This window comes from Haliotis rufescens, unplaced genomic scaffold (genome assembly GCF_023055435.1).
Source record: "Haliotis rufescens isolate VD_foot unplaced genomic scaffold, xgHalRufe1.0.p SCAF_19, whole genome shotgun sequence".
Lineage (NCBI taxonomy): Eukaryota > Metazoa > Mollusca > Gastropoda > Lepetellida > Haliotidae > Haliotis > Haliotis rufescens.
Genome location: NW_025963879.1, coordinates 10889528 through 10916931, shown reverse-complemented (window position 1 = coordinate 10916931; position 27404 = coordinate 10889528). Strand labels below are relative to the sequence as shown.

The following is a 27404-nucleotide window of genomic DNA, read 5'->3' as shown; positions in this document are numbered from 1 at the left end:
TGGTTCACCACCATCAGCTGGAGACTAAGCAACAGTCAAAGAAGCGGAAACATATAACGTCTCCTCCGATGAAGAAGGCAGACTGTGTTCCATCAGCTGGCGAGCTGGTGGCTTCGGTTTTACGGGATTCAAAATGCATCTTACGAGTTGACCTCCCGAAAGGTCAGCCTCATTAATAACCAATGTAATGGCAATCTGATTTGGCAAACGTGTGAGGATATCAAAGCTATACGTCGTGAAAAACACACTAAAGGTGTGCCATGACTCCATTGCTTTGAACTCAGAGTGAACATCCAACGTATTTACCTTTTCCCAAATTTGAAGAAAGAACTGTCGGGCAAGCATAATGCAACTGACGATGACGTCATGTGTGCTGTGAAGGACACCACCAGGATAGGCCTTTACACCAGTTGGAGGCGATGGGGTAGCCAGGTGGTTAAAGCGTTCGTTCGTCACGCCGAAGACCCCGGCTCGATTCCCCGCCGTGATATTGCTGGAATATAGCTAAAAGCGGCGTAAAACCATACTCACTCACTACACCAGTGGGATCCAGGCAGTCCAGCATCGTTGGTAGAAGTGTGTAGACTTCGGAGGTGATTATGTTGAAATATAATCAACCAACTCTATCAACATAGTCCATGACAGTAAGGCTCAGAACTTCTTTTCAGAAACCCCTCGCACATGTACTTATTTGGCAGGAACTGCTCCGAATGTATAATCCGTTGGCGGTTATACTCTTCCTGACGTCTTCTTTACACATGGTTTAAATCACAAAAACATGTAGGTTATGACTTTTCCTTACATGTTGTTTAATCGAAAAAAAACCATTTTAATTAAAAAAGCTGATGTTTCTGATGAGACGACTTTATATTGAAACAAATCATAAAAAAGTCCTGAAATACATTAACTAAATGCTACACAACAACCATGCCGTGTGATCAAATAAAACATTTAACGCTCAGTCACAAAGGGAAATATTTTACTGGAATAGATCTGATAAATAAAATATAAAGTATCATTTGCGTGCAGGCAAGCGAGCTATCCAGTTGATCAACGATCTTGAACGGGCACTCGTAAACATCCTTCAACAACAAAAATTCAGGTTTCGTACTTTTTGAAAAGGTACGGCTTTTTGAAAAGCTTTGTGACAGTGGTGTCGCTGTGTTTGGCCTACATTTCTTCATGTGACACCGTCACTGTTTTTTAGAGCAGATCAGAACAGCAACTACAACCACATGCCCGATTGTTGCGACTGATGTCCGGACCGCTTCACGCAATGGCTGAACATAGAGGAACACAATGGCGTAGCGCGAATCGATGGAACCAGCCTCAGCCGATGGAACCCTTGGGGTAATCTGTGGGAGAATGATGGGGAAGAAAGATGTTGGCTTATGGTGAACGTGACGACCATGTATGCAGACTGGTCTGACTTAAAGGTGAAAAAGAACACAGTGTTTAATGTACATGGAGGTGTCATGTTTGATGGTTGCTACTGATTCTGATTCGGTGGACATGCTAGCCAACGCCTGGTATCATTACTGTTACATAGTGATCCACGGACACATGCTAGCGAACACCTGGTATCATTACTAACTGAAAGAAATGTATAAACACATGTTGACGAACACCTGGTTTCATCACTATTTGATGGTCATTTATAAACACATGCTGACGAACACCTGGTTTCATCACTATTTGATGGTCATTTATAAACACATGCTGACGAACACCTAGGATCATAACTATTTGAGAGTGATTTGTAAACACATGCTTATGATATATTCAGAATCGGACAATGAAATTTTATGATTACGGGAAGGTTTTTTATTGCCTTTAAATTTTTCTCAACATAACACCTGGTGTCCATGTGTATGTACTTATTTGTACCTACATAGTTTTCCATGGCTGTGTTATTTGACAGGGTCGTGTATTTTGTAATTCAAAACGCAATTCCTATAATTGTTGTCTGGTTTCCAGGATGCATTGGCTGCAAGTACGCAAAGTAGGAGATCGGTCTTCGTTACCTGGGTAAGTAAGTCTGCCTCCTGGGAGAATCTAAGTTTACTGGTCAAAGATGATTCAGAAAGTTGGTGTAATCTTCTACCTCACACTCATAAACCCTCGCCCACCCGTAAGTATAATCCTGTATTTCACACTCATAAACCCTCGCCCACCCGTAAGTATAATCCTGTATTTCACACTCATAAACCCTCGCCCACCCGTAAGTATAATCCTGTATTTCACACTCATAAACCCTCGCCCACCCGTAAGTATAATCCTGTATTTCACACTCATAAACCCTTGCACACCCGTAGGTGTAATCCTCCACCTCACACCCCTAAACCCTAACTCACCCGTAAGTATAAGCCTGTATTTCACAACCATAAACCCTTGCCCATCTGTAAGTATAATCCTGTATCTCACAATCATAAACCATTGCCCATCCGTAAGTATAATCCTGTATCTCACACTCATAAACCCTCGCCCACCCGTTAGTGTAATCCAGTTTCTCACACCCATAAACCCTTGCCAACCCGTAAGTATAATCCTGTATTTCACACTCATAAACCCTTGTCCACCCGTAAGTATAATCCTGTATCTCACACTCATAAACCCTTGCCCATCTGTAAGTATAATCCTGTATCTCACAATCATAAACCCTTGCCCATCCGAAAGTACAATCCTCTACCTCACACTCGAAAACTTCCGCCCACCCGAAAGTATAATCCTGTATCTCACACTCATAAACCCTTGCCCATCCGTAAGTATAATCCTGAATCTGACACTCATAAACCCTTGCCCATCTGTAAGTATAATCCTGTATCTCACACTCATAAAACCTTGCCCATCCGAAAGTACAATCCTGTATCTCACACTCATAAACCCTTGCCCATCCGAAAGTACAATCCTGTATCTCACACTCATAAACCCTTGCCCACCCGTTAGTACAATCCTGTATCTCACACTCATAAACCCTCGCCCACCCGCAAGTATAATCCTCTACCTCACAGTCGAAAAAACCCGTCCACCCGAAAGTATAATCCTGTATCTCACAATCATAAACCCTAGCCCATCTGTAAATATGATCCTGTATCTCACACTCATAAACCCTTGCCCATCCGTAAGTATAATCCTGTATCTCACAATCATAAACCCTTGCCCATCCTAAAGTACAATCCTGTATCTCACACTCATAAACCCTTGCCCACCCGTTAGTACAATCCTGTATCTCACACTCATAAACCCTTGCCCACCCGAAAGTATAATCCTCTACCTCACACTCGAAAACTTCCGCCCACCCGAAAGTATAATCCTGTATTTCACAATCATAAACCCTTGCCCATACGTTAGTACAATCCTGTATCTCTCACTCATAAACCCTTGCCCATCCGTAAGTATAATCCTGTGTTTCACACTCATAAACCCTCGCCCACCCGTAAGAGTAATGGGGGATATAGAACCACTTAATGTACTTCATTTCAACTTCAACATGCATATGTCAAGATTCAAGAATCGTATATGTATTGGATCGATACAGAATGACAATTGTTATCATTTAATATTATATCATGCTAAAACTTCCACTGTTTAAATATAAAATATGTGTACTTGTTTCTTGATTACACTCGATCGTTTCATTGTTTGGGGATGAACATGTACTTTATATCTACTATGCACATAATGCGAATATTCTTTAAATGTATCAGTGTATCGAACTTCCGCTAATTTGGGGCCCCATGAACTGGACGGGACGAATGTCAACAGCTGGTGAAGGTAGGTGTGGACCTCTACATGTAAGTGATGGAATTCTTTCAAGAATGTTTTTCTACTTGAGATATCGCAAGTATGCGACTTACATCGACCTCATCAAGCGTTTCTTTTTCTTAACAAGTAAACAAATAAGATCTCCCATGTTTTGTTTGTTTTTTCTCAAAGATTGCAGTTTCAATAATGGATGTACATCCGTTATGCATTTACAAAAAAGTAAACCCCGATGGAGCTTGAACAAATGCCATCATTTTCAATACCTATTCCACATAAAACATCGCAAATGTTTTCCGAAGTGCAAAAATAGCTATATTTGTTTAAACCTTCTCCACTTGCAAATGCGTTACGTTATAAAATATACGTTATTCGTAACTTTGGAAACCTGTAATGTTCATCAAAGATATTCTCAAAGGAATTATCTCAATCAAAGCTAAGTCAATACGAATATACAAAGATCGCTTCACTTATTTTATTCAAGATTTCTTCTGTCATTTAGGTGATATAGTTGCCGACATATTTAATAGCACTGAACAGCCAACAGGCCACGGTTTCCATAATCTAAATTTACATTAATAGCGTGACTTTAGATCTCTGATATAAAAAGCGGAGGCACATGTATAATTTTATTTCCAACCTCTGAGATCCTTTAAACATCAGCGAACGTGGAAACACTTTCAATGCAATATTATTTGAAAATAGACATGTAACATTTAACCACTTTCTGACACTATCAATACAAAGTCAGATTTGCTATTTATTTGGATCATTTCCACGTGGGTAAGTTGTGTATTTCACAACCCCTGTCACTGCTTAAATGCACACCTGTCATTTGTTGACAGAGATTGAAGAATAAACTAGACACGTGTGCACGAGACCGACACTTATGTTGTGGGAAATGGAGGACACAACAGCCTGTCCGAGTATGTGGCCTGCTGTCAAGGTTGTTTGGAACATCCGTCACTCATACACTGCAAGACCTTCTGTGGGTCAAGGACAAATCACTCTCCCAAAAATCAAAGCACTTGATTTACGCGTTGAAGACGTGAATCAGATGAACGTGGCGGTAGTGTAGACGTCACATTGGAACATTATTAATACGGTGTCTTAACAACACTAATGTTGATGGGGTTTTTCTACAGAGGCATCACGAGCAGGGTCGACCCTGTCGCCATAGACTGGAGGGTCACAAGAGTTTGGGGACATTTGGTCGAGTGAATTTGTTTGACCTATTCTAATCCGGATCTGCACGGGTATATTTCTTTACTGACAGGGGTCAAGCGTCATTCCATGGAGATTCCGCGAAATGCTTATTTTCCTAAATTTCCTAAATTTCCTCATATATTGCACATGGATTTTATTCATATGAAATCAAAACAGACAAATGCATATTATAGATAAACCTCATGATATCAACACGCGAATGTCAATTTAACATGTGTCATATATCCCTGACATGAAATATTGACTATTACTGCCATCAAGGCCAGCTGTCCTGAAGGAGATCGTCTAGAGCTGCCGGCGCCATTACTGCCAAACAATCCACTTTGAAGAGGTTCACTGAGTGCCATGAATACACTAATAATCCACTTGGAGGAGGTTTACTGAATGCCATGAATACACCAACAATCCACTTGGGAGAGGTTAACTTAATGCCATGAATACACTAATAATCCACTTAGAGGAGGTTTACTGAATGCCATGAATACACCAACAATCCACTTGGTAGTGGTTAACTGAATGCTGTGAATACAATAATAATCCACATGGAGGAGGTTAACTGAATGCCATGAATACACTAATAATCCACTTGGAGGAGGTTTACTGAATGCCATGAATACACCAACAATCCACTTGGGAGAGGTTAACTGAATGCCATGAATACACCAACAATCCACTTGGGAGAGGTTAACTGAATGCCATAAATACACTAATAATCCACTTGGAGGAGGTTAACTGAATGCCATGAATACACCAACAATCCACCTGGGAGAGGTTAACTGAATGCCATGAATACACCAACAATCCACTTGGGAGAGGTTAACTGAATGCCATGAATACACTAATAATCCACATGGAGGAGGTTTACTGAATGTCATGAATACACTAATAATCCACTTGGAGGAGGTTTACTGAATGCCATGAATACACTAATAATCCACATAGAGGAGGTTAACTGAATGCCATGAATACACTAATAATCCACTTGGGAGAGGTTAACTGAATGCTATGAATACACTAATAATCCACTTGGGAGAGGTTAACTGAATGATATGAATACACTAATAATCCACATGGAAGAGGTTCACTGAGTGCCATGAATACACTAATAATCCACATGGAGGAGGTTTACTGAATGCCATGAATACACTAATAATCCACATGGAGGAGGTTTACTGAATGCTATGTATACACTAATAATCCACATGGAGGAGGTTTACTGAATGCCATGAATACACTAATAATCCACTTGGAGGAGGTTTACTGAATGCCATGAATACACTAATAATCCACATGGAGGAGGTTTACTGAATGCCATGAATACACTAATAATCCACTTGGAGGAGGTTTACTGAATGCCATGAATACACTAATAATCCACATGGAGGAGGTAAACTGAATGCCATGGATACACTAACAATCCACTTGGAGGAGGTTTACTGAATGCCATGAATACACTAATAATCCACATGGAGGAGGTTAACTGAATGCTATGAATACACTAATAATCCACTTGGGAGAGGTTAACTGAATGTTATGAATACACTAATAATCCACATGGAAGAGGTTCACTGAGTGCCATGAATACACTAATAATCCACATGGAGGAGGTTTACTGAATGCCATGAATACACTAATAATCCACATGAAGGAGGTTTACTGAATGCCATGAATACACTAATAATCCACTTGGGAGAGGTTAACTGAATGCTATGAATACACTAATGATCCACTTGGGAGAGGTTAACTGAATGCTATGAATACACTAATAATCCACATGGAAGAGGTTCACTGAGTGCCATGAATACACTAATAATCCATTTGGGAGAGGTTTACTGGATGCTATGAATACACTAATAATTCACTTGGAGGAGGTTTACTGAATGCTATGAATACACTAATATTCCACTTGGGAGAGGTTAACTGAATATCATGAATACACTAATAATCCACATGGAGGAGGTTTACTGAATGTCATGAATACACTAATAATCCACATGGAGGAGGTTTACTGAATGCCATGAATACACTAATAATCCACTTGGAGGAGGTTTACTGAATGCCATGAATACACTAATAATCCACATGGAGGAGGTTAACTGAATGCCATGAATACACTAATAATCCACTTGGGAGAGGTTAACTGAATGCTATGAATACACTAATAATCCACTTGGGAGAGGTTAACTGAATGCTATGAATACACTTATAATCCACATGGAAGAGGTTCACTGAGTGCCATGAATACACTAATAATCCACATGGAGGAGGTTTACTGAATGCCATGAATACACTAATAATCCACATGGAGGAGGTTTACTGAATGCCATGAATACACTAATAATCCACATGGAGGAGGTTTACTGAATGCCATGAATACACTAATAATCCACTTGGAGGAGGTTTACTGAATGCCATGAATACACTAATAATCCACTTGGAGGAGGTTTACTGAATGCCATGAATACACTAATAATCCACTTGGAGGAGGTTTACTGAATGCCATAAATACACTAATAATCCACATGGAGGAGGTTAACTGAATGCCATGAATACACTAATAATCCACTTGGGAGAGGTTAACTGAATGCTATGAATACACTAATAATCCACTTGGGAGAGGTTAACTGAATGCTATGAATACACTAATAATCCACATGGAAGAGGTTCACTGAGTGCCATGAATGCACTAATAATCCACATGGAGGAGGTTTACTGAATGCCATGAATACACTAATAATCCACATGGAGGAGGTTTACTGAATGCCATGAATACACTAATAATCCACATGAAGGAGGTTAAATGAATGCCATGAATACACTAATAATCCACTTGGGAGAAGTTAACTGAATGCTATGAATACACTAATGATCCACTTGGGAGAGGTTAACTGAATGCTATGAATACACTAATAATCCACATGGAAGAGGTTCACTGAGTGCCATGAATACACTAATAATCCATTTGGGAGAGGTTTACTGGATGCTATGAATACACTAATAATTCACTTGGAGGAGGTTTACTGAATGCTATGAATACACTAATATTCCACTTGGGAGAGGTTAACTGAATATCATGAATACACTAATAATCCACATGGAGGAGGTTTACTGAATGTCATGAATACACTAATAATCCACATGGAGGAGGTTAACTGAATGTCATGAATACACTAATAATCCACATGGAGGAGGTTCACTGAGTGCCATGAATACACCAACAATCCACTTGAGAGAGGTTTACTGAATGCCATGAAAACACTAATAATCCATTTGGGAGAGGTTTACTGAATGCTATGAATACACTAATAATCCACTTGGAGGAGGTTTACTGAATGCTATGAATACACTAATATTCCACTTTGGAGAGGTTAACTGAATATCATGAATACACTAATAATCCACTTGGAGGAGGTTTACTGAATGTCATGAATACACTAATAATCCACATGGGGGAGGTTAACTGAATGTCATGAATACACTAATAATCCACTTGGGATGATTATAAGGAGAATCGGGTGCAAGAATGTGTCATAGGTGACCGCTTGTATGTCATCGTTATCTGATCACGTTCGTTGATGATTGTTCATAATAGTGAGTGAGTGAGTTGGGTTTAACGCCGCTTTTAACAGTATTCCAATTATATCACGGCGTGTCAGCTTAATGTGGGAGGAAGGTTTGAAGTAATGCAGGTCTCAGAATGTTTACCACTTCGGTGAAACCCACGAGCAAGGGTATGGAGCTGACAAACCTAGAAACATAATCGGGGCGAACCGGTATTCGAACCCACAATCATAGGTTTCTGGCGTGCCCAAGGGATCCAGCTCAGCACAGCGAATCGCTGCGCCTTAGACGACTGGGCCAGGCGGGCCCCCTTGTTCATTCTATCAACCAGCGGTTTGTCTTGTCCTGAGTCGATTATTTTCTTTATATGGCTGTGATATATCTGACTGCTCTTTCCAAGGTATAAACGCTATGGACCGACCATATTGCTGAACACAAGACCCTTTGTTTTGAAACTATAGCAGGGACGATGGGACGCTGGTATTTTAGAACAGATGTTACCAATAAGCATTCAGCTGCTGATGTGTGTTCATCCTGTTCACTAACCAGATGCCTTTGACATCTTGTTTTCTTTGTTAATGGTATTCTTGTGTTATGATTTAACGCCGACTGCATGTTTGAACGAAGTTATTCATAACAAAATGTTTATCTTCGAGACAGCATCTGAAACAACAATGCACACTCCAACGTCAGTACATACGGCGAAGCAACACATCGGAACTGGCGCAGCTTTTCTTGAGGGCAATCTTCTCCCCGTCTAAGAATGATTTTAGCCTCGAAGATCTGAACTCAACAAAACAAAAAATCTCATCATTATCTCTTCTCACACATCCAGACACCACCAACAATCATCTTACCCAAGGTATAGCTCTCTTACTGCAGGACGATATACGCCATCAAGTCACCTATTGCAGGTGCGTTTATTCTACTAACGTGTGAAGTACAACGTATTTTCATGGATTATCACCATCATCACCATTACCATTGTCATCGTAGTCATCATTGTTATTATTGTTATAGGGCGTGGGTTCTTTTTACTTTTACCATAATATCATTCTCCTGAGATCTAATGTTGGGAAGGATGTGGGAATAGTACGTTAGCCTTGTCGAGCACATTGCGCAGCGCTTTGAACAGCAAGTACACATGACTGTTTTGATACAGGCAGCTTTCGGTGCAATTGTCCTTGCAGCGTTATACAAGAAGAGGTAAATAATGACATCACACAGTCAAACGCCATCTGCCATAGCGACGTGTGTCCCCGCCATTATGATCACGAGACCAGTGCATCACATCACGTGATCCCTCGTGGTTAATTCCGGTTCTCAGATCATCCTCGCACAGGGAGAGTGCAATAACATATCGTCATGTTTATCGCTTCCGTACGCCCAGTCGAATTGTTCATATAGAAAGTAACATCTTGCCTTTAACCCTACTGAAATGTACCACACCTCCTGTGACCCTACTGAAATGTACCCCACCTCCTGTGACCCTACTGAAATGTACCACACCTCCTGTGACCCTACTGAAATGTACCCCACCTCCTGTGACCCTACTGAAATGTACCACACCTCCTGTGACCCTACTGAAATGTATCCCACCTCCTGTGACCCTACTGAAATGTACCCCACCTCCTGTGACCCTACTGAAATGTACCCCACCTCCTGTGACCCTACTGAAATGTACCACACCTCCTGTGACCCTACTGAAATGTACCCCACCTCCTGTGACCCTACTGAAATGCACCACACCTCCTGTGACCCTACTGAAATGTACCACACCTCCTGTGACCCTACTGAAATGTACCACACCTCCTGTGACCCTACTGAAATGTACCACACCTCCTGTGACACCAAACAAACATATTACTTAAACGTTCCTCTGCACTTGTGAACAGTAGACGTAATTAATAGTAAAGATATCGTTTTCAGTGGATTTCCTGGTCAATTACTTAATACTCGCGAGAAGACATTGTTATATATAGACACTTTAACTCACCTGGTCAGTATCCCCTGTACACAAAAGTAATCTATAGATCCAACTCATGTATTAATGTGTTTCCGCGTACACCTGGTGTCGTCACTGAGTTTCGGTGATAGACTTATAAACATTTCACGGCTAGTTTGCGTTTACGCCCTATTGAATCTGTTGCCCTGGCTTTGAGGTTTTATATATATTTGAAATGTGTCGATGTTTCTCCTAGAGAGTCCTGAGTATCATCATAAGCTCAGTGGTATTTATCAGTTATGCTGAAGGCAAATGTAAAATAAATATTTGACCCGAGTCATTAAACCTGGCCCCCCACCGTGTTGCAAGACGAACATATTTCTTAAACATTTCTCTTTACGCATAAACAGTAGAATCTCCACACACAACAGACGTAATTCAAAAGTAACCTATCGTTTTACGTTTTAACAAAATCAGCAAATGCGCTTTCGTGTCACTGGATTGTCTTGTCAGGCCGTCGTTACGTTACCTTATCGTGCATATTGTGCAGTTTGAAATTACACTGTATATTGTACCACATTAGCATGTGATCATGGGTCATAAACATTAACCAACAAAAATAAATGTCGGAACGAATCATTTGTAAGTGGCCTAGGGGTTCGCTAGGGTTCAGTTCCCCATTTCTAGTGTCCCCCGTCTTAATATTGTTGACATATTGAAAAAAGGACCTTCACTCCCTCACTCACTCACTCACTCACTCACTCACTCACGCACTCACTCAATAACTCCGTATTGGTCCGGTACATCAATACCATTTCCTCCCGTTTACCTCTTATAGCGAAGGATATTTGAAACTTGAAACTAGCCAACAGTTTCAATAATGTATTGTACCACAGTTTCATGATAACATGGGTCATAACCATAAAACAATAAAACAAGCTGTCGGTACGGATCATAAGTCATCAATAATGTTTGTTCGAAGGACATCCAGCCGATTACCATAATTAGTTATTCATCGACTAGACGGACACGTAACTCTGCTAGGTTGCCGTAATGGCTCACATATGATAATTACTTATCATACTTATGGCAAGTGTGCGGTCGTACGGGGTTCTCTCGAGATGCATGTGTAAATCCCATTGAGATCGCTGGTAAGAATATCGATGCCTGGCAACGTATTATTTACATACAACGTAGCTGGAATATTGATGTGTGCGGCACAAAACAATAATCAACCATAACAACACGTGTGTGTACGTCAAGCGTCTAGATATTTTCGTAATGCCACAATTTAAGAAATTATGTCAGCCTTTTATATTGTGATGTCACATTTGTCGATTGTAATCTGTGCTCTTGCCATTGTTATGTCATTCTTTACCATATTAAAAACAACCTTTGCCTTTCTCATGTCAGCATTGAACTATGTTATGCAATCCTTTATCATTGTTATGCCATTTTGTATCATTCTAATGTCGTCCTTTTTCATTACAATGTGTCATCCTTTGACATTGTGATGCCATCTTTAACTGTTGCAGTTTATGCTTTTACCTTTACCCTTTTAATGTAATTCTTTATCATTGAAATCCGCCCTTTAGCATTGTAGGTTCATCGTTTTGCTTTGCTATTTCATCCTTGGCCTTACTGATGTTATGTTCTACGATTGTAATGCAAACAAATGTCATAGCAATTCCATCCTTGGTCATTTGATTGTCATTCATTACCATGTCAATGTCACCCCTTACAATATGTCCGTTACCATTGCAGTTATTGCTTCTTTTACCATGGGAAAACCAGCCTCGTTATAATATCAACCTTCTCCAGTGTAACACCATCCTTTATCAATGCCATGTTGTTTCTTATCATACCCATCACCCATAGAAAACACCCGCTTGAAAAAATCATTAGTCCGTTGGTTCGAAATAAATGGCGTTGTGTGGATGAATCTGTGGAGGCCTAATTGAGGCCTGGAGATTTAAACCCAAGATAAATAGATATCGAGGTAACTGTTTCGTAATTAAAAGATGGACATTGTTGCAGCGAAGCATTGTGGCACAGTACCACCTGTCTCACACACACGGCCAGGCCTGTATGCAAACGATGAGTCACGTCCTATTTGTTTCAACACTTCATATCGACTATACAATAATAAACGTGTGTTAGCAGACTTTGACACCTGGAAGGGTTGGCACAGTCAATATGTAAATATAGGGAAATGAACTAATAATAAAATCATCTTATTAATAAACCTTTGTTTTTGTTTGTTTTGTTTGTTGTTTAACGCCGCAACTCAGCAATATTCCAGGTGTATGGCGGCGGTCTGTAAATAATGGAGTCTGGACCAGACAACCCAGTGACAAGAATCATGAGCATCGATCTACGCAATGGGATACGATGACAAGCATCAACCAAATAAGCGATCCCGATCACCCGATCTTGTAAGTCGCCTTTTACAGCGACCATAATATATACTATATTATAGTATCATATATATACGGTAGTTTTTTATGGAACTGGAACCCAAGAAATGAAATCATGAATACATAAATATGCAAAATAAGTTTTAAAACAGAAGTAGAATATCATTTGATTCAGTCGGGACGTTTCTAAATTTGATTCAAGGCAAACACATTATGCCTGGGACTATGCATGAATGTCAGCAATTCCCGCGGCGACAAACCAAATGTGATCAAGTGGGCTTTAAAGAATAGCATTAAGACTAAATATGTTTCAATTCCTGGTAAGATGTTTTCACAGCCGCGCCTCGAGCGGCATAAATGCCACGTACAGGTGCGAGAGGAGATAGAACAGGTTAATTTACGATGCTTTGAAGTCTTTTTAAAGCTAGAAATCAGAAACTCGGCATCCGTTTCAAGATGTGTATTGATTGTGTATCTCCGGTATGGGTGAAAGGATACTCTAGGATCCACACAAATCTGTCTAAATCTCGTCCCTGTCAAAGGTTATGAAGTATACGTCTTCGGTGTAATTAGGGATAACATATAACGAGGCTGCTGTATAGGGGATGCAGACTTGAACACAGTCTCAGCCATTTGCCCGCTAGATTCGGAAGATAGCAATCGGGGTAACGTAAACACAGAGTGGGGAATTGGTCACACGCGGACGCGATCTTGTTTGTTATGTAAAATCATGGACAATGACCTTACGTTGCATTGCTTACGCCATTACCCAGCTCGCCCAGCAACACGCAGACCTATACTTCATAGAGGTGATATCGTTTTAAGTTTGTATGTCTTGTCTTGTACTGGGCGTCAAGTTTCCTCGGTTTGGGTGTGAGTGGTTGTTTTTTATGCTAGAGCATGTCACTTATCTGGATTAAATGTCCAAGTAGTCGATATAGTGTCACTGTTTACTGGAATATAGAGTCCCGCTCTTACTGATATAGCTTGTATGATTCGTAAACCCGGCGTTAAATAGTGCATCCCATTATGCATTGATTTCGGGGATGTAGGGCAAGATCTGGTGCCACGTGGGGACATGGTAATGCGGGCATGTTTCCGAAGTATCTTAGTTCGTGTCTATGATATATCTGAACCACAAACACAAATGCCCCTTTATAACGTGATGACCTTAAGTGATAAGAAACAGAATTGAGGTGAACACCTTTATAAGCTCAGCTTGTAATGTTTGTCGTTTAACGCCGCACTCAGCAATATTCCAGCTATATGACGGCGGTCTGTAATAATCGAATATGGACTATACAATCCAGTGATTTACATTATGAGCATAGATCTACACAATGGGGATACGATGACATGCATCAACCAAGTCAGCGAGGCTGACCATCTGATCCTGTCATTCACACAAGCATGTGTTGCTGAAGACCTATTCTAGCCCGGTATAATCCGAGTATGAATGCCAGGACCTCCCACATTAACCAAGTGGCGTTAATCACTCTCTCACTCAAGCCTAACACGTCCAATGGTGAATAAGACCGCCTCCGTGGTCTAGTGGTTGTGCGTCCGCCCGGAGATCGGAAGTTCGTAGATTTGATCCCCGACCGCGTCATACCAAAAGACGCTTAAAGATGGTACTTGTTGTTACCCTGTCTGGTGCTCGGCATTAAGGGGCTAACACCAGGACTGGTCGGCTGGGGTCAGTAAACTGTGTCTGATAGGGGTATTCATCTTAAACTGCTGCATGGTATCTCAGCGGGCCAGCACTATAAATTCGGCATTAGTCCAGACTGGTACTAGCAGACACACACGCGCGCGCTCACACACACGTGCATGCACGACGCTATATTAGTGCAATAGTCTTGGAAGCGATTGTAAACCCTATTTCACCTCACATAACCTCACCCCACCTCACCCCACGGTGAAAGAGCCAGTTATGTGCTTCTGTACAATACAAATGTCTACAAACCTACATCTCGTTATTTTCACCTCTCCCAATGCCTATCAAATATTTAATAATTTATCCCGAGAGACCGATTTCACAAACAGCGAAGACCGGTATCAATTGCTTCGTGTATGCCTGGAATATCCTCACATCCGATATATTGGTCAATACTTCTTAACTCGCTCTCACATCCACAAAGTCATTATGGACAGCCAACATCACAGCATGCCCAGCGATACTTAACCTATTAATAATACATCTACTTGGAATAAATACTTACAACACTTGGGACACTAAATGTTGTTGCACGCGGGTCATTATACACAATCTCTACATGTATACTCATAATATTTATAAGAACATGATATATGCGTTACAACATCCACAAACTATTATATCTAGAATATCATGTTATTATAAAATATTATCAGTTATGGCCTGATGAGACTCGTACGTGGTACGAGTTGAAAGCGCTAGCCAATTAAAACTGTGTTCAATCTTACTCCACTCATACTGGTGGTTCTGATCCAGTCGTTCAGCCGCGATGCAGGCTCGGCGTGTTTGACCAACTGCCACTTGGTGTAGGTTGTGGGGATGGGCGATGGGGTGTGGGTAGCGACAGTTATTGATATGCCTGAGAGGGCTCTGTGTTTGGTATTGATCTTAGTTATTCATACTTGAAGACGGGACACCGAGACACGAGACACGATATATAATGTACAGTTGGGAAGGGGCGTCAGTTTGTTAAAACGAAATATTACCCCAGAGGGGGAGATAGGCTACTGTCGATGCATATGTCAATTTAGCACTGATATACATTTTGCGGGTTCGTGTAATTGGGCAACGAACATGTCACAAAATATAGGTGTAATTAAATGGAATATTTATGACAACCACAGGTGACACATTTCGGTGATGAATAATTTGGTTTCAATAATTGGACATCAACTGTTATAAAAACGAAATCTAACAGTTCCATCAGGGGCCTGAGAAGAAGGAACTGAGTTAAAGTGTTTCTTATAATCCGCTGCTTGTATTATTACAGCCAGTTAGTAATCGATTTACAACCATAAAACCAGTGGTTGATAACCTGCCACAACCGTCAGAGATCTGTTGCGTAGGTTCAGCCATGTCACGCATTGAATCCATCCGTTAATCGTCTGTGACGTGAAATAGACATTATCCTTCTGAACACAATTTATCTGTTTATGACGTCATAACTACAGTTAATAATAGCTTATAGTTAACATATCAACAGAGATCTTCCATTCAGCAATAGGATATCATGCTAATATATCGAGTACCTTTCAGCACAGTAGTGTTGAGTGACGTAGCTGTTTATTCGAAGCAGCTGTTGAAATGACAGTCTAATGTCCTTATCAAGTCGTAAAACAAGACACCTCACATTGTGTCAAGTCGTTAATCAAGACACCTCACATTGTGTCAAGTCGTTAATCAAGACACCTCACATTGTGTCAAGCCATTAATCAATAACCCCACAGTGTCAAGCCATTAATCAAGACACATCACATAGCGTCAAGCCATTAATCAAGACACCTCACATAGCGTCAAGCCATTAATCAAGACACATCACATAGCGTCAAGCCATTAATCAAGACACCTCACATTGTGTCAAGCCATTAATCAATAACCTCACAGTGTCAAACCATTAGACACCTCACATTAATAAATGTGTCAAGTCATTAATCAAGACACCTCACATAGCGTCAAGTCATTAATCAGGACACCTCACATAGCGTCAAGCCATTAATCAGGACACCTCACATAGTGTCAAGCCGTTAATCAAACCACCTCACATTGTGTCAAGCCGTTATTCAAACCATTTCATATAGTGTCAAGCCGTTAATCAAACCACCTCACAGTGTCAAGCCGTTAATCAAGCCGCCTCACATAGTGTCAAGTCGTTAATCAAGCCACCTCACATAGTGTCAGGCCGTTAATCAAGCCACCTCACATTGTGTCAAGCCGTTAATCAATCCACCTCATATAGTGTCAAGCCGTTAATCAAGCCGATTCACACAGTGTCAAGCCGTCCACCGACAATACATAGACATGTGTATAACAAGGGGTGGTTCTGACCCTACCTGATCATCCTACGTGGTGATGAGACAGTATCAAATCGCTTTCGCTCGTCAAACCTGTTTGTCTTCATATTAACTCGGCCATAATATTCTGCTGGCTCAGTCCAGCATATGTGATGAACATGGAATAACATATCGATCCTGTCACGACATTGACCAGTGACATAAACATCCGCCGTCAAGAGGCATGAGAAGCGATAATTGTTTGCCAACATGTAGTTCATGTAATACACGACAAAGTTAATCAGCTGTCTCTCTATACGTAAACACTTTGTCAAGCTGCTATGGGTTCCTGAAAATTAACGGAATCCTGTTTGTTTGTTTGTTTGTTTGTTTAACGTCGCACTCAACATATCTCCAGCAATATGACGGCGGTCTTTCAATAATCAAGTCTGGACCAGACAATCCAGTGATTGACATAAGCATCGATCTACGCAATTAAGATACGATGATTTTCATCAACCAAGTCAGTGAGCCTGACCACCCGATCTCGTTAATCGCCTCTCACGGCAGGCATGGTTTGCTGGAAACCTATTCTCCTGTGTAGACTGTAAGAGCCGTGTCAGGATGGTCCCATTGAAGAGGCCACAAACCCCATTTTTGGTACGCGCGATTCGGGCGTCTGTTTAGGGTGAGTTAAGATCAACGGCTCTATCTAGGGTATTCGGGATCCAGGGGAGGGGTAGGGTGGCACCCTCATGTATGGCACTGTCACACTACAACGTTTTAGAGTAACTTGCACCTAGGGTGTAAAATACAGTTAGTACGCTGTCATACGTCGAGCTTTCATCGAAAAACCATGATTTGGGCGTATCAATAGTGTATACATAATGAGTTCACCGTATATGTAACGCGCGCATGTCTAACGTATTAGTAGCGTATCACTGACTTATACATAACTTTTGACAGCGTATAAAAGCGTATTGCCCGCGTGTGTCTGGCTTGTTCAACGTATGGCCAGCGTATGAGTAACGTATGACTAGCGCGCTCAGCGTAGGGAAAGGTGCCTATAACGGGCCCCGCGGGAGTATAACTAGTAGTGTACACACCCATTCATCAAATTACCACGAAAAGCGAGAGGAGTCTAGATATGTAAATGGTTCATACGTTCCCATACGCCGAAAATTTTGTGCATGCACAAAAACGTTTTTAAGCCTCGGCGTACTGCAACGTATACCAGCGTGCTTTTAACGTATACAACTTACACCTAACTTATTCATAGCGTGTTTCAGCGTTGCCGGCGTTTTGGTAAAAATTCGCATACGTCGCCATACGTTATTGCTATACGTTATAGTGTGACGGGGCCATTAAATAAGCACGGGGCGCATTGCCCATAGGCACCCCTTCACTCAACGCCATATGGCGTCCTGGGAGTTACCTGGGAATCTACAATAGTAGGTGTTGATATAGAAAACACATAGCTTTATAGTGCACTAACTCTAACACCTTCGTTTCATTACATAATAACAACAGCAGGTGACCCCGCTTGGTAGCCGATTATTGATGAACACTGTATTCCAAACACTCAATCCAGACCCGAAACAACTAGTATTAGATGCCTGACAACCACGTACCGTCGTATATGGAAGTTTCCCATTCGACATCGCATTAAGGTTCACGTTAAGGAGCAACGCGGGCAAACTGCATCTATTTTGTAAATATCTCCCTTTATAGCGGATATGACAATGCGTTGCTCCAAGTACGGACGTGAAGCAGCTTGGTCCTTCATTATGCCAACACGTTTGTACCGACAGATAGAATTCACGTTGAATGATTTATTTCAGACAATGTCCACAAAATAGGCACAGCACGTGGAGGCTAAATGGTGGACATATTTATCTCTGACTTTGTGTCATGAACAATTAGTGCAAATGTTCGTAATTTTATTCCTGAAATTATCATGTTTAATATGTCAAATAATATATTGTTTCCTAAATCGACATTCAGGCTGATTGACTGTAATATTTAGAAATATTTTGTATGCGATCATGTCAGCATGGTGTCAAAGACAGGGGTGTGACATAAACGTTGTTCTTCGACTTTTCTTTCTAAGTTTAGTGAGAAAAATGAAAATGTTCAATTTGCTGAAAAGTAAACATTGTACCAATGAAATTATACGATATATTTTACCTGAAAGAAATCCTGCAAAGTATATAAAGGTTTCACTTGAAATGAAACACAGACAACACAAATATTCGCATTAACTTTTTGTGAAACCCAGTGCTGGGGAAATGCGTCCAGAATAGAGAGATATCGGATTAAGGGCGTTGGCGAAGGAATACACCTTGCACGACGAAATGTACATCAGTCCACGACATGCCCGGCACATGCACGCAATTCCCGTGCGATGTTCCGTATTGCGCACGCATTTCTCATGCGCTGCCATGGCAATACAAGACAACGACAGATGGAAGAATCACTTACCTCTTCTACGCCTCCTTCTGTTGCCTATTTCTCCTGGATTAAACATCGTTATCTTAGTAATATCCAATGTTGAAATCACTGTTGGTACATACTTCAGTCAGACCACACAAATACTGCCAAATGGAGATTGCTACACTATCCAGTTCCCACTTCTTCTGTTTTGCCTCGAGACAAATATCATGATGTGGACAGTGCAGCCGTAACAGGCCACCGGTTAAATATGTTATTGCTTTTTGTAAGCTATTGCTATGAGTGATCTATTCATGAAGTGCTACACTCATAAATTGCAGCGTAAATCACCTCAATAGAATTCCGTTGGCAATTTCATCTGTGACATATGTAGATATTTTATAAAATATTTCGTGCGTGAGCACGATATGATCACAATTACAGCAATATTCCTTAATGAAACAAGCAACTCGTTCAACTGTCAATATCCCACAGTGTTGTATATTTCACGAACACGCCTTTCCCCTTGTCCATTTCATGACATGTACATTTCACACACGTGCAGCAATCTGACATCGAGATACGCTCTCAGGTCACTGTGGCGATGTTAGTTTCATGGTGAAATACCAGATGTCACTTGTGGCTTCGTGTTACTGGACAATATTTAATATAATTCACCTAGAATTATGTTTCGGCTACTTGGTGCGCAGTGTTAAAACTCTTTTATTTCCCGTCAAAACATGCCAGAGAGTTCTGGGAATGAAATCACGCTCTTTACGTAGCACCTTTCAAAACTTAAATTTTTTAACCAGGACAGATTATTATTTGTCAGCTACGTGTATAACCAAGAGTAAATCGTTGAATTATATCCAAATGATACATTGTATAGTTAAACCGGAGTAATCTTCTCTGGATTGTTAGTTAATTTCAATTCCCCGGTTTACTGTTGTCATTCAGGTTCGACTTGTATAAATGGGACCTGAAAGTGATTGTTGTTGCTGTTTACAGTCTAACTGTACGACAGTCGATAATTACGTGTGGAATGATCAAAGTAATGAATGACAAGAGCTACCGTTGTCGTTTATCACTTGATGAGTTGCCTTGGCCGCTGACACACACAACGCTGAAGCAGCAGCACGGGACCAGAAGAACTACAGGCGGGCGGTATTCATTGAAACAGCCCAGATTAATCTGCCACGGTTATATCATCGATAATTCATATTTCAACCTTCCGTATACTCCATCACTGTTCACGCCAGTGCCTGTGGGTAACAGCAAGGGACAAGTTAGGTGTCTGGATTGCCGCCGATACCAAACGAACCTGACACAGCGATAAGCTTGAGTGGACCTGTGTTTGAAAACCATTCAAACTGTAACTAAACGGAAAACAATTTTAGAGTTTTTGTTACAAATCCGAAAAAGGTCTTCGGAGGTCTGCCAGAGAAATGAATGATTTCTTGTCAGTGTCGTCCCTGTGTACACAAGATCCTTGATGCAGGTCCCCTCTCCTTCTCGTTCAGTGCATTGTCTTCGATTTAAACGTTATAAACCTCCAAGTTTCTGTCGAAGATAAAATCCACATTGAATCACTTTAAGAAAATTCGTTGGTCATTATTCAAATATTCCAAAGTTATCTTGGATTTAAAAACTCTTCTTTGAAGTCAAGAAATATTCCATAAGATCACACATAATGGCACATCAAACGACAAACTCCCCTTTGGAAACTTGCAAATCCTCGTAAAGTACTCCTTGTGGTGCCTATCGAAGTTCGATGTTGCGCAACATTCATAACCCAGTGCTTTAACAAACGCTGATCCCCTCGGCTGTTGTGATATGTCCAGTCTGTGCCACTGACAAGCTATCACTGACAAACAAGCGAGTAAATGTTCTCTCGGCTTCCGGAACAAGTAGCATCCAAGTGGTATTGTGGACGTGTTAGAGCCTCTCAACTCCCGTATGGACTTAATTATTGACGGTAAGGACAAAATCACCCGCTACCCAGTCACAGAGCTTATCGATCGATCAGATGTCACGTGGAAAGGGAGAACAACCTACCTGTGCGGGTCACCCGTGACAAACAACGGGACGGACGGGTTTCGTTTATTGTCGCCTGTTGTTACTACAACCGCCCGCTCGAGTTGATGGTAGCACAGCTGGCATACTGTGAGATCGCCGGCTGTTTGTTGCCTGCTCTGCGTGCCGATCCGGCTAATCGCTGACGGAGAAACCACTCTCAGGATTCTCAGATAAATACGACATTTGGAAGCCCGCGCCTTCGATCTCGCAATGCCTACATGTCCGTGTCAGCGCCAAGCCCGTCCCAGAGATGACAGGAAGGGCCAACCTGTTGCAGACAAAACTGCAGGCGTTGACATAGGGAACGAGCAAACTCGTGCAAATCCGTTTTTCAGGTTAAGTTATTTATATCCGTTCCACTATCAATATTAATAACAATAACGGGTGCCTTTTCACTTGGGCAATGTTCTTGTGCCTTTTTGGTTGGGTTTTGGTTGGGTTGGAAGAATGGACTTTGAAACTACAGGCTGTACCTCTTTATATCGTCAGGTGATTATTTTGCATACTGCCAAAGGCAATGGTTTCCAGTTGTGTAAATAGCCGTAGCCCGTGGAATTACGTTATATTTTATTACCCAAGAGAAATATTAAATTATTAAAGAGAAATATTATAGATAATGTCAGTAACTTCAAGGTAACAGTTTAACTTGAATTTGAAAATAAAATTAATAATCGTTTTTGTCTCTGTGAGTTTATATTAATTTTGAGAATTCTTTTTGTTTTTGTTTAAAGATTGTTTGGATTTGTTCATATCCAGTGTCATCTTTTGTAACTTTGTCTATTCCTGTTCCATGGACCCTGTGTGTAGTATGCTATACACAAGCAACAGAGAACTATATGCATCGTAGGTTATTAAATCACTGTGTCTTTTTCTTCAGCGTCAGAAACATGTTACTGGTCACTTTGAAATAGACATGCATAGGCAATGGGCTGAAATAGACACGGAAGGCCGGGGGCGTGTTACATGTCAATAACATGTCCTTTTCAATATAATGAAATATGTACCAGGATGCATCGTCGCTCAACCCCATGACCAAGAGTTTGTCGATATCTAATCGTCATTGTTTTCAACGAGGCGGTTTTGGAAGCAACGCGTCTGCCAGGAGTTAAATTAGCTCCAGCCCTTTTATGATGAAGTCAAAGCGACGTGTCGATAGAAGCGTCTATTATCTAGTCTAGCAGGATGCAATATTGTTGATTTGTGTAACAACTGCATGCACAAGGCACCCGGGTCGTTTCAGAGTCGACGTTCTCTTTGTATTTGATGTCACACCTGATGTCAGTTGTTATGTGTGAGCTATAAACCGATCTCCAGCTGTTATGTATGAGATATACACCGATTCTCCAGCTGTTATGTATGAGATATATTCCGATTCTCCAGCTGTCATGTGTGGTATATACATCGATCTCCAACTTTTATGTATGAGATATACACCGATTCTCCAGGTGTAATGTATGAGATGTACACTGATTCTCCAGCTGTCATGTGTGGTATATACATCGATCTCCAACTTTTATGTATGAGATATACACCGATTCTCCAGGTGTTATGTATGAGATGTACACTGATTATCCAGCTGTCATGTGTGGTATATACATCGATCTCCAACTTTTATGTATGAGATATACACCCATTCTCCAGGTGTTATGTATGAGATGAGCACTGATTCTCCAGCTGTTATGTATGAGATATACACCGATTCCCCACGTGTTATGTATGAGATATACACCCATTCTCCAGCCGTTATGTTCTATATTTTCAGAGCAGTAACCAGTCATGTTTTTTTCCGTTACGAATCCACACAATATGCCCAACCTAAACAATTGGTGTCTTAGAAATGATTATTCATCGACTAACATTGACCTTAAACAGGATACAAACGCGCGTCTAAATTCCTGTGTCATCCTTTGTTCTTGTTAGGGTTGACAGAATCATTAGATGCATTCGGAATCCAGTTTCTCAACACAAAAAACGAAAGACGGAATGCTGTAGTTGAAGCACTCTCTCAAAAACAAATTAATAACTTTCCTATTTCTACTTTATTACTTCTATATATACAGAGCCATGAGATTGGAAATAGTCCCGCGGAGGCAACGACGCAAGTGTGTTTCCTCGTGGTTGTGTATACGGCCCCGTGCTGACGGGCGTATATTCCCTAGCCAGAGTTTACTCTTGTGATTGACGTGGATAGTTCATAAGTTGTGGCTTCAAGGATATGGTTGATTATGATGAAGTACTCGCATAGAAAGTTCAGATGATCAACATGCTCAGATGACCTTTTCTGAGCCAGACTAATTACGTCTTGCCAGTGAGTGACTGAGTGAGTGAGTGAGTGAGTGTGTGTGTGTGAGTGAGTGAGTGAGTGAGTGAGTGAGTGAGTGAGTGAGTGAGTGAGTGTGCGAGTGAGTGAGTGAGTGAGTGTGGTTGAGTCATAGTTAGTGTGTCAGCCTATTGATGACCGAAGTCTGAACACAACCCCGTGATGAATCGTGAAACAGTGCGATGACATATAATCATGCAATTACTGTGATATGGTCATGCACAGCCGCCATTGTCGTCGTTTCTCGTCGTTCTTGTCGTTTTCAGTAACATGCACAGTAACAGCGGGGCTTCAACCTCGTAAGACAATTTGAGGGGTGTTTTTTTAATTTTAGACATATGGGTTATTAAACTTACTTTAAAGTTACTATTATTCAATTTGCAGTTGAAGATTATTTATTTGGAAAGTCCTTATTGAAAAGGTCCCTATGAAAACCAATTAGAAATTACAGTATATATTTTAGGCATAAATGAACTAAACTAAACGTTAGATTCCCAATCGACATTTGAGCTTCAGATAATTCATTCAAAACAAGAAGCAGCTTTTCTAAGCTGACCTAAACATACAAATAAAAAATAATCATTTTGTATTTTTAAAATCTCTAATCTTTGGAAAAGGCCCACCCAGTCACCATGACAACAATTCTCACCACTGATTCCTGGAGTTTGCCAGTGTCCCAATGGTAACCCTTCTTCCTGTTCCGTGATTGCACCATGTGCCTGAAATGCAAACTGTCGCATCAAATAACCATCAAGGTAAACCTGTCCCCTATTAGGAGGGAACATACTCTATTTTTAAATATTGCTTTGGTAATAAATTGATAATTCATTACATGGAATTCAATAAGATTGGCAAAGAACTTACTGTTTCAGGAATATCGATGTGACGGTGCGGTGCTCCAGAGACCAGGGTGTCATTATAACAAGAATAAAGTAATCATGAAAAACTTGGTATTAGATTCACAGGTTTATTGCTATTAGCTAATTGTATCAATAGACAATATAAAAAGATCAAAAAACAAATTTACACTGACAATGATCACTGATTAATAAAATGAGAGCAAATATACAAGCTGATTAGCTAAGCAACTGTATAACAGTAATAAAAAGTAGAGTAGCTTAATCAACACTTTGACAAGATATTGACAAGATGCATTGACAGTCAGTTAACTCGACTGGGACCAATTAACACCTGATAGTTAATTAGCTCAGCACTCTAAGGAATGAATACCCTCGGCTGGGTTAAATGACGGGAAATATACACAGAGGGTCTATCCCTAAAATAAGTCTCTTGAACCATAAAATACACGAAAAACGCCTGAATAGCAACTGGTCTCATAGACGGATTGTTGGTTAACCACGGATTACTAGAAAAACGTGGTACGAAATATAAAAGCCTACCTAATACGTTTTAGCTCAATAACACCAGAGTAAGTTAGTACCAGAGAGAAAACTGCCATAACCACTTACTTACGAAGTCTTAGTTTCGACCTGACAGAACCACGAGCAAGACGACCGGTAAACGGTCTAGCGGTGCCTGACGGAAAAAACACATCAATGGTTTTGTACGAGTGCGCGGACGTCGTAGAGAACAACCTGTCCTAGTGAGCCGTGGGACATCTTTCCGAGGCAAGGGAATTAACTGACTATAAAGGTCTAGTTTCCCCTGTTAACGCCCTTGCCTCGGCAAGATGGCCGTGAGGATGCTATATCATGGTGAGATAACCAAACTGTGTTTCCTAACAAAGGGAAAACCCGACTAGCAAACTAACTACTCGACCAATACGGAGTATGTAAGTACCAAAATAAAGCGCTGAACATAAGCTCTCCAACGGTACCACTAAACATTACAACCAGATATGTACAATTATTGAGGTGGCAAAAATGACCATAAATACAGGTACATGAGTACATCAAGAAAATCGCGCTACTGCGTGAAAGTCAAAGTTACTAAAACATTTTCCATACATGAATAGGGTAGCAAACATATATGATGTAACATACATCAAATCAATACATGATAAAAGTATGCGATTATGCAGCTAGAGAATAAAAAGTATGGGTCCCTAATTCTCCAGCAATGAACGTAAAGGCACTGGACAACGACGACCATCGGACTTTGCCGAATGCTCACGGAAGCCTGACGATTAAGGGAGGGGGAAGCCGTGCGGGCTCTAGACCGTAACTAGACTAGTTTTACGACACCGTGACAAGCGATACTATCGATATCGTTCAATAATGGTCAAATAGCCAATTCCCTTCCTGGCAAAAAAAACTTTCCACAAGTCTGTGGGACAAGGGGGATGACTTCAAAATTCCAACAGTCAACTTTCCCTTTAATTTTTCGAGCAATATTCCAGCAGCTCGAGACTTTGGTGGACAACTGACATGCCTGTGCATGTGTGTGTGATGGTTCCCATGGTGGGGCAGGATACGCTCACCTTTTCGCGAACACATCAACACATGCTCATGACATAATCGTACCATCGACTCGGCTTTTATAATTAGCAGAGATTTCTTATGAATGGTTTTGTCGTTTTTATTCAATTATTCACCCTATCAGTGGGAAGTGCTGTCTTAATACCAAGAAACCGTTCTCCCGTGTTATAACTGTCTTTCCTGTTACCCTTCAAGAAAAACACGATAGTCACCGATTGTAACAGAACAGACATCTATACTGAACAAAACAATTAGGGATCATGAATATTTTGGGGGATATTTTTATAAAATTGTGTACTCACTTGAATAAACACTTTTTTGTCCAGTATGTAACACCAAGGACTGTCAGTTAATCACCTGTTTAACCAAATCATCAAACAAAACAACAAACAGACATTGGCAACAACACAGATATTCACTGGCATCCCTGCAGACATTTCAATTTTTATGAACCGTATTACCAGAGCTGTTATTTTAAGGCAGAATATTCTTTGTATATTCAGATACTTCAAAACCAAGCACATGCCTGAGTACTAAAGTTTGATTTTAAACAGCCTTATAAAACATTCTTATTATCAACTTTGCAGGTGCCCCGTCAATAATATATTCTCAGGATATACCGAACAATGAATGAGCCATCCATATGTTTTATGTGTTTCTCCTATCTCAACCGGCAAGACAGTGGGAGGGTGATTTTTTTTAATTTAGAAGAAACCTGTTTTTTAATAATTGTCTAACTTTTTTTATGAAATCTTAAAGTTTAGAACACTAAAATTTCATAAAAAGGTTAGACAATTCTAAGTTTGGAACACTTCGTAACAGTTATTTTATGACGTAGATCGAGTCGTTTTGCTTTGGAAGCGAATTTTCAATAAATATAGCTTAAGAAAGATCACGCTGACCTGGATTTTTTTAATGTGCTATTGGGGCATACATTTCAACAGCGGCCGGGATAAAAATGAGAAAAGAAAACTGGCCGATATATGCTTCTTTCCTGAAAAGTGGGTGAGTGGATGTTTTTTAACACTGCAGCCTCGATCCAGCATTCCAGCTATAATACGGCCGCGTGTCGATTATAAGCAACATCGGAGTATACTATGACACGCAAGTCACAAGGTTTGAACCAAATGTAGTCGCCTCTTGTCGGGATCCGGTGTAGTAGGCTCAAACGACTCCCCCTACATTTGACTCTCGAGTCATATGGGCCTAGACTCAAATGACTTCCCCAGTCAGGCTCAAAA

The 27404-nt window shown here is 40.7% G+C and overlaps 1 protein-coding gene across 1 annotated transcript in view; it reads right to left on the bottom strand.

The window, feature by feature from the left end:
• Positions 1-21498, bottom strand: part of LOC124138947 (short transient receptor potential channel 3-like) — a 224263-nt gene extending 202765 nt beyond the window's left edge. Inside the window, exon 1 of the mRNA XM_046505872.2 lies at positions 19381-21498. Coding sequence (XP_046361828.2) covers positions 19381-19426 — 46 coding nt within the window. The 5' untranslated portion in view covers positions 19427-21498. The remainder of the gene's footprint in view (positions 1-19380) is intronic.
• Between the last annotated feature and the right edge of the window lie 5906 nt (positions 21499-27404).